Genomic DNA, 9,602 nt, shown 5'->3' with positions numbered 1-9,602 from the left:
GAGAACAATCTAAATGCTGCTACGAGGCATTTTCATGCCTCTAAAAACAAAAGGGGGACAGTAAATCTAATATAGGCAATGGACTTGATTATTGATTAAAAACTGATTTCAGATACTCTGCTTACTGTGCTCACAAAGTATCCTCAGTTTATATCAGTGAAGTGAAACTCATAAATGAACATCATTTCAGGGCCAGGCACAAGGATGATAAAGAGACTCTTGTTATCAAAAATAAAATATATGTTGAAATATATAAGAATAAAAGGATTTCTAACTCTAAGGGATTCCAACTCCACCCAAATAAAACTCCCTGGTTCCAGAAGAAACGGCTCATCCTGTGTTTCACAGACTATACTAATCCTTCCTAATCTGACTAACCCAAATTTATACTATCTAAATAAAAACTACCACTATTATCCTGATGAATCTTAACTTTGCCTTCAAATTATAAAAAAGCAAAGGATAGCTGGTTGAGTCTCAACAAGAACCAAGTCAGGACCCTGAGCCTTAGCAGACTCAGAGTCCAAACCAAAGACTAGATCTTTCTTTGGTCTTCTCAGAGTTAAAAAATCTATAAAGACAGTAATTGATAGTCAATAGTACTGCACTCAGTCAAAGGACATCATTAAGTCCTGCGTCCCCTCACTCTGGAAAGCAAAGAAGTCATTGTAATACCAAGACTGAAAGTACCACACTTCCCTTTCTCCAAGTTACACAGAAGAGATTAGCAATCACAGTTTCTCAGCTTGCTTACCTCTATAATAGCAACCCTGGTAATGCTCATGTGTGGAGTCATTTTCATAAACATTATCCTGTGGGAGAGTAGCACATCCAGCCCCCAAGAATGTTGTTGTGCTTAGGATTTTTCTCTCTATAAAACTCTTTCTTTTAGTCACAATAAAGGAAGTCATAGCCCCAGTCATGGTGCCATGATTCTTTCCCATGGTCCTTCTCAAAAGGCATGCTGGCTTCACCTTTCTGGTCCTTCTCCTTATCTCACTCTTTCTCTCTAGCTGCTAGTTTTCCTAGCTGACTAACTCTCACTCTCCATGGCTACAACAGCCCTCAGATCCAATCACTCATCACCAGTCTCCCACACATGACCCCCATAGAGAGGAAAAAACAATTTGACTCAAAGAAATTTTAAAAGAGGTTAAAAATCATTTTTACATTTAATTAAGGGAAAAAAATAGAATGTGATTTTTAAAAATGTACCAGGCTGGGCCCAAAATCTGCTACTTAGATAAAGAAATCAAAACCTTCTCAAGGTCTATGCCATCTCCCCAGGGAAGTAAATAAGCCCTAAATTAAGGGGAAATTCCACCACCTGGAGGTGATCAAGATGGGGCAGGGCAGAGCTGAGGCCTGGAATAAAGGCAGAACTCCCAGAGCTTCAGAACCTTGGGAGGAAAGAGGCCAGATAAGGAAGTGAGAGGTACCAGGCCTACACTTTCTGATGGAGACTTCCTCAGGCAGCCCTCAGCCTGGATGAGTCTTTTTAGGTGGGAGCTCTTGTTCTGGTCCCACTGAACTGAACCTGAGGTTACTCTATTGAGCTTCAGGGCCTTCTGGGGTCTGTTCCTGCTGTGGGTGAGTCTGCCCCATTTTCTCCTCCTCCTCCTCAAGTCCTCCTTGCTTCAGTCCCTCACCCCAAGCTCTCAGAGGGGTCTCCTCCTGCCTTAATGAGGACCAATGACCTAGAACAAGGTAGCTGAGGGTCACCCCTGATTGCAGAGGAAAGGAGGCCCTGGATTCCTCAGGGGCCTTAGTTCCCCAATGAAACTCTTATATAGGAAACCTCTGGTAGGTGGTACTCCCAATTCTAGGTGATGAGGAATCAAAGGCCAAAGGCAAATAAGGCAAAAAAAAAAAAAGGCAAAAAAGCCTTTCCTTTAGGAGTTTTCCATTTACCCTAAGGCAAACAGATAAGAACATAGGGAATGGGAAGGGAACTCAATACTAAGAAGGGCCAGGGGAACCAGGAGATATATATTTCCTTGGATATCCTGTCAATCCTATGTATAGCTTCCTTGGTATGTTTTTGTTTGAATGTTGTCTTCTGTGAGCTTCCTCAGAGTAGGGGCCATTTTTTACCTCTTTCTTGGATGTCCAGCACTTAGCATAATACACAGCTAATAATAAGCTCTCAACACATGTCCACTGATCTATTTTTTAATGTTTAGAGTGTTATCAAATCAGTTACAACTTGACATAAAAAATTTAGAAACTTCAGAAGCAGACTTAGAGATAATAGATAAATTAATGGATAAATAAAATATCGACAGCAAGTCTATTCTATGCTGGGCTGTACTGAGCACTTTATAATACTACCATCTCTTAAGATCCTCACAACAATCCTAAGAGGTAGGTTGTCACTTTACCAGTGAGGAAACTGAGTCAGCAGAGGTAAAGTGACTTGGCCAGGGTCAGCCAACTAGGAAGAGTCTGAGGCCAAATTTGAACTCAAATCTTTCTGACTTTAGGCCCTTGTGAACTCTTCCCTTCACCATCACTTCACTGCTACTAGATTAGGAGGGACATACTCTGCAATTAGCAGGGGAATTAAGAGAAGTCAGTGATTGACCCAGTGTCTACTAAGTAGTTAGTCTAATAGTTGAAGCCAGATTTCCTGACTCCTAAACTAGGGTTCTCTTTAGGCCACAGTGCTGCTTCCTATGACTGATGGTGGAGTCTGACTTGACTCTCCTGTCCCTATCAGACCATGCCATTCTCCTACTCAAGAAATGCCAGTGACTCCCATTTGCTCTGGAATTCATGGGTCCAACTATGTGACCTTGAGCAAGTCACCTAATCACCACTGTCTAGTCTTTCCTGCTCTTTTCCTTTGGAACCGATACACAGTACTGATTCTGAGAGGGAAGGTAAGGGTTTAAAAAACAAAGAATTCATGAGTCTTCCTCTGTTCAGCATTGATAGGCCTCTCTATCTCATTCCAACTTCCTTTTACACAGTGTTTATTCATTACAATCATTCAGTTGTCCTTCTGATATTTCCCCTCATCGTCCTTCATCCTTGAACTCTTTTGTTAGTTCTCATGGCTTGGATTCCCGAATCTCTGATCACTCCTCATTACGCACCTCCTTCAATTCCTTCCTAGCTCTGTGTTGCCCATGGATCATGGCCACTTTTCCCTCCTAGTTCTGTTGACCTTCTCTGCCTTTTCCCCATGAATTCAGGTTATGTTTGAGAGAACTCAAGGACATTCCTCTTAGGGCTATTGTCACTGTGGGGTATGTGCCTGGTTTTTCTCAGCTACAAGGGTCCCCTTCCCCTAGAAGAGGCCACAAAGGAAATTTGTGTATTTCATTTCATCTCTTTCAGACTGGGAGTCCAGGTCTAAGAGCAAGAAGGAAACTCCAATATAAGGCATTCCTGAGGAAGAAGGAAGCAAAAGGATTGGTCTTGCATTCTGCTTTTGGAGAAGTAGAAATTGATGAAAACAAATTCTGTGGAGAAATCAGAGAAACCAGGAGTCACATTTGGGGCATTTCATCTTTACTCATTTCAGAAAAGTACCAACATGTATACTGGAGAGAAATTCTACAAGTGCCCTCAATGTAGGAAAGCTTTTAATAAAAGCTCAAAACTCATTTTACATCAGAGAATTCATGTTGGAGAAAACCCTTATGAATGCAATGTCTGTGGGAAAGGTTTCCATCATAGGTCAAAACTTAGCATACATCAGAGGGCACATACTAGAAAAAATCCTTATCAATGCAATGACTGTGGGAAAATGTTTATTAATGACTCAAAACTTATTTTACATCAGAGGATTCATACTGGTGAGAAGCCTTTTAAATGTCATGATTGTGGGAAGGCCTTTAATCAGAGTTCCACCCTCCTTCAACACCAGAGAATTCATACTGGTGAGAAGCCTTTTAAATGTCATGATTGTGGGAAGGCCTTTAATCAGAGTTCCAACCTCCTTCAGCACCAGAGAATTCATACTGGTGAGAAGCCATTTCAATGTAGTGATTGTGGGAAGGCCTTTAATCGGAGTTCCCACCTCTTTCAACACCAGAGAATTCATACTGGTGAGAAGCCATTTAAATGCGATGATTGTGGGAAGGCCTTTAATCAGAATTCCCACCTCCTTCAACACCAGAGAATTCATACTGGTGAGAAGCCATTTCTATGTCATTATTGTGGGAAGGCCTTTAATTGGATTTCCAACCTCCTTCAACATCAGAGAATTCATACTGGTGAGAAGCCATTTAAATGTAGTGATTGTGGGAAGACCTTTAATCAGAATTCCAACCTCATTAAACACCAGAGAATTCATACTGGTGAGAAGCCATTTAAATGTAATGATTGTGGGAAGGCCTTTAATCAGAGTTCAAATTTAATTGTCCATCAGAGAATTCATACTGAAAAGGTTATTAAAAAATCATGAATGTGGTAAAGATTTCAATAAGAGAACAAATTTCCTGGTACATCAGAGAATTCACACTGGTGAGGAACCATATAAATGTGAAGGCTGTGAGAAAGTCCTCAGTTTTCAGTCATATTTTCTTGACCATCAGAGGGCCCATATTGTTGAGAAACTTTAGTAATGTGATGAATATGCCAAAGGGCTCTGTAACCATCTAGTACTCATTGATCATCTGATCATGTTAGATATAAACCTTTTCCGTACGCTTCTTGTGAGAATGTTTTGGTACGAAACACAAAATTTTCTACACTAGAAAACTCGTGCTGAAAAAAAAAAAACAACTTAGGTCCACAAGTTTCATTTGGCTGTATGATTATCATGAAATGTGTTTCTGTTTAGTAGCATAATAATGAATTCAATTTTTTATTTCATTCTTTACCTCATTTTTGACAATCAAATACAAACCATTTATATTTATTATTTTTATAAATATATTTTCTCCTCTCAGTTATTCCTAGTTTTACATGGGATTGATATTTATCTTTACATATTTCAAGCAAGGTAATGTGTTCTAGTTTGAATGTCACTTCATCTAGATGTTAATATTGCAATTTCTGTCTTATAATAAAATATTATTTTTACAATATTTGCTTATTTTTAAACTAGGGATTTTGTGTATTATTTATCTTCAATGATTTATAAAAATCATAAGTTTTTTGTTGCATGAGACATTCTACGTGACTTATTTTAATAAGAAATTCAAACTATTTCTAAAATGTTAGGAATTTCAGTTTATTTTCGATAATTTTCTTTTCATGATTTTTGTTAATTCCATCATTCATCTACAGCAAAGCCCTTTAATGGGTAAGGTAAAAGGACAAGTTCAATAGACTTTTATTTGAGGGGAGTCTAGCCCCTCTAGAGGCCAAAGGTTGTTCTCCCATCCATGGGAGGTGTTAAATTTATTTGTGGTTGAGATGGAAATATTAATTAGGTGGTCGCCAGGGATTTAAATTCTAAATCCCAAAATGTATTACTCAAGTAAATAGAATTTATGGTAGTTTATTTATAATAGAGGGAATATATATATATATATGTATATGTATATATATATGTATGTATACAGAGAGAGAGAGAGGGAGAGATCTGGCTTCTTCTGATATCAGAATTTCTATGCCCCAGCCAGGAGAAAAAAGTCTCAAAACGATGGGACTCTCTCAGAAGTTTAGACCTCTGAAAAAGGCATGGTCACTAAGTCAGCCTTTCACTCACCAATGGTGACCATCTAAAAGGAAAAGCAGTCTGAGGTCTCCGGCCTGAGTTCCTTCAGGGGTCCAGTTCCTTGGGTCCAACACCAAGTCAGAGAATCCTCCATCCAACTCGAATCTTGAATCAAAATATCTTCTTCTGGCCTCTGATCTTCTTAAAGATCTTTTTCTCTTGTGTCACCTCCCCTAAATTTCACACAAATCACAGCAGATGCTACTCTCCAGGACTGCCCACTCTTTAGTTCATACCTTCTTTGGTTTGAGTAAACCTTTTTTAGTTATTTAACACCTTTTTTGGTTAGATCACTTTTTGTAGCTACTTAACACCTTTTGTATTTAAAATGGGTAGATCTACTTAAAATACTGAGTTACCACCTTTTTGTAGATTAAAGTCTAAAACTACATTGTGTATTACAATTCAATCTTCCCAATAAAGGAAGAGCTAAGTACCTTCATTGTTACAATCAGAGGATGTAAGGGGTAAATGTAGGGGTTCTGACTAATATATTATCCTTATAGTCACCAGGGATTCATTCAAATCCCAATAAAAATATTCAAGTCAGTTTGGGAATTGTATGTTAGTTTAATTAATATAGAGGGAAGGAATGAAGAAGAACAGAGAGGGGAAAGGGTATAAGATTTCTGTGGCCTAGCCTGAGCCAAGGGGAGTTCAGAGACCTTCCAGCCACAAGGCCTCCTCCGAGATGAGGGGCCTCCTAGGAGGATGACGTTTTTAGGAAAGGTAAAGGAAAAAAAGGAATCAGCCTAAACTCCAAGAGAGCTCAGGGAACACGCCTCACCTGACCCACAATATTAAGCTTCTCCCAGTTACTGTATCAAGGACACTCATCACCAAACCGGGACAATAGCTGCAGCCATGCCAAGATGCCCAGCACACTGCCACAAGCCACCTCTCCACCAAAAGAGAGCTGGCAAGAGGAAGTGCCGTGAATATATAGACTTTTTTTAATATCACTTCCTGCATCTCACATGTATCAATGGTAGCTTAAGCATGACTTAGGACAGCCCAGGGGGTCTGATAGTTGTTTCTAATTTGTCACTTGATAGAACATGTTGGTCATTGGGCATCCTTCTCAACATTTGATCCATAAATAGGGGTGTAGACAACCTTGTTTTGTTAGGATTTTAAAGATTTAATCAGGGTGGCCAAAATCTAAAATTCACAGGGATTACAATTTAATCTTCACAATAAAAGAAGAGCTAAGTATCTTGATTGTAACAATCAGGGGAGAGCTAAATCCAATCTTCACAGAGGATTTTCCTGTGTCTCCTCAGAGAAGGACCCCTTTCATTCTAGCCAATAAGGCCAGCCTGGAGTGATGGCCAGGTGATCCTTCCTGAGCCTGATGTCCCAGAAAGTGCCCTCCTCTTCCAGGCAGTCACACACAGAACATAGTCCTCTTGGGAAAGGGAGAAAGGACTGCAGAGAAGCCTGATTCTTTCCTCTCTGTCTGTCTGCAGAGAGGAACGAGCTAAACTCTGAGCAGAGAGGCTGAAGGAGATGCTCCATTTCCCTCCTGTACTCAGGGGTGAGTAATGTAATATTTATAGGGAAAATGGGTGGAATATAAGGAACAGGGGATACTGAAGGTTTTGTAACAGGGAATGGAGGAGTTGAGGGGAGAGAGGAAATATGGCTGCTGGTGAGGGAAAAGGAGTGAGATGCCCGCTACTGAGAGGCTATTTTTGAAAAATGGGGTTCCCAAGAAATGGGCCACTTATGATAGCCTGAGGAGACATCTTCTCTATTGGATTGATGTGGAAGATACCCCAGAATAGGTAAACACAGATCCTCCTGAGGGAAAGCCTCCCCCCAGACTTAGTTGCCCAGAAGGGGTCCAATAAGGACCATTGATACTTGAATGACTATCTTGAGATTCAGCTCCCTCTATGTCCATTAAAATGACAGTCCTCTTATCTGACTGCGGTTATTTAAATAAAGATAAATTTTAATGACAATGTTGGATTGGGGAAGGTATCAGGGAAGAAGGAAGAGGGATTTCCCTAGATAAGGTTTGAGTCTCTCTCAGCTTTTGAGCTGAGGGCAGGTCTCACAGGCTGGTGGAGGGTTTCTTTTATTCCTGTCTATGCTATTCTGTGCTAGTTTTCTTAAATTCAAAGTCTTAGCAGTAGACAGCAAGAGGAAGAAAAGTTCTGATCTTCAGAGGTGGTTGGGCCTGTCTCTTCGGGCTGATGCCCCTAAATACTGGCCTTACAAAACAGTAGCAGCAACTAGAAATACTTCCAAATTATATCTAGCAATAGTTATTCTCTTAATGTTATTTTCTAATTCTTTTAGCTAACATATTGAGAAGTATGATAAGAATGGGAAGTTTGAGACTTTCGGTTAAGATGGCGGCTTAGAGAAAGCTAAAGTTCAGATCTCCGGAAAACCCTTCCCAACCAATCTCAAACTATAAATAAACCTATTTCATTTTGGATTGGAGACTTGGTTTCCCTTATTTGCATTCCTACAGTTAGAAATTATACAACACTTTACTGAATGAATGTGGGGAAAACTTCACACACAGGTCATCTTTTTCTCACCATCAGAGAATTCATACTTAAGTTTTATCTTGACTCTGAATTCTCTGATGATGAGAAAAAGATGACCTGTGTGTGAAGTTTTCCCCACATTCACTCATTACATTTATAAGGTTTCTCTTCAGTATGAATTTTCTGATGTTGAGAGGATAAACTGTCACTGAAAGATTTTCCACAATGAATAAACTTATAAGACTTTGGTCCAATACGAATTCTCTGATGTTTCATAAGGGAAGAGCTGCTACTAAAAGCTTTGCCACATCTACTACATTCATACGGTTTCTCACCAGTATGAACTCTCAGGTGTAGAACCAGTAATGCATTCTGCCTGAAGGTGTAACCACATTCATTACACTTAAAGGGTTTTTTCTCTAGGATGAATTCTCTGATGATGAGAAAGAGAAGAACTATCACTAAAAGATTTTCCACAAGTACATTTATAAGGTTTCTCTCCAGTGTGAATTCTCTGGTGTCGAGTAAAAGATGAACTATCACTGAAAGATTTTCTACAATCATTGCATTTATTGGGCTTCTCTCCTGTATGAATACTCTGATGCTTAGTAAAAGAAGAGCTATCACCAAAGGCTTTGCCACGCCCACTCCATTCATAGGGTTTCTCACCAGTGTGCATCCTCTGATGTAGTATCAGAAATGCATTCTGCCTGAACACTTTGCCACATTCATTACAATTAAAGGGATTTTCTCCAGTATGAATTCTCTGGTGGGGAGAAAGGGATGACTGTGTGTGAATGCTGCACCACATTCATAACATTTGTAGGGCTTCACTCCAGTATGAATTCTCTGATGTTGAGCGAGAGATGAACTGTCAATGAAGGATGTTCCACAGTCACTACATTTATAAAGTTTCTCTCCTGTATGAATTCTCTGATGTTTAGTACGAGAAGAGCCATCATTGAAAGCTTTACCACATTCATTGCATTCATAAGGTTTCTCTCCAGTATCAACTCTTTGATGTAGTTTAAGAGATGAAATTTACTTAAAACTTTCCCACACTCCTTGCATTTATAGTGTTTCCCTCCAGTACACATTCCCTGATGTTGAGTTAAGAACTTACTGTGTAGGAATGCTTCCTCAAATTCATTATGTTTGTAGGATTTCTCTCCAGTAGCTATTTTATTACATAGAGCTGGAGAGTAATTAAATTCTCTCTTACAAACATTTTTGTTACAACGTCTCTTTCTTCAGATTCTATGTTTTTAATTGCTTCTGAATACTGTTTAAAGTTATTCCCACGTATATCATATTTATGAATACTCTTTCCTAGAGAAATGTCTCTTTCTATAACAATGCTTGACTTATAAAGGAAATTCTTCCCAAATATATCACATTCACAAATTCTTATTTTATAAGGTATG

At 39.2% G+C, this 9,602-nt stretch overlaps 1 protein-coding gene across 1 annotated transcript; it reads left to right on the top strand.

The window, feature by feature from the left end:
- Positions 1 to 3,393: 3,393 nt before the first annotated feature.
- Positions 3,394 to 5,039, top strand: LOC107650495 (zinc finger protein 239-like). The gene has a single exon (XM_056825932.1). The coding sequence runs from the start codon at positions 3,455 to 3,457 to the stop codon at positions 4,412 to 4,414; it is 960 nt and encodes a 319-aa protein (XP_056681910.1). The 5' UTR covers positions 3,394 to 3,454; the 3' UTR covers positions 4,415 to 5,039.
- Positions 5,040 to 9,602: the final 4,563 nt, after the last annotated feature.

The sequence above is a fragment of the Monodelphis domestica genome, chromosome 4, assembly GCF_027887165.1.
Source record: "Monodelphis domestica isolate mMonDom1 chromosome 4, mMonDom1.pri, whole genome shotgun sequence".
Classification (NCBI taxonomy): Eukaryota; Metazoa; Chordata; class Mammalia; order Didelphimorphia; family Didelphidae; genus Monodelphis; species Monodelphis domestica.
Note: the sequence above shows the minus strand (reverse complement) of the source record. Positions and strands in the feature narration are given on the sequence as shown.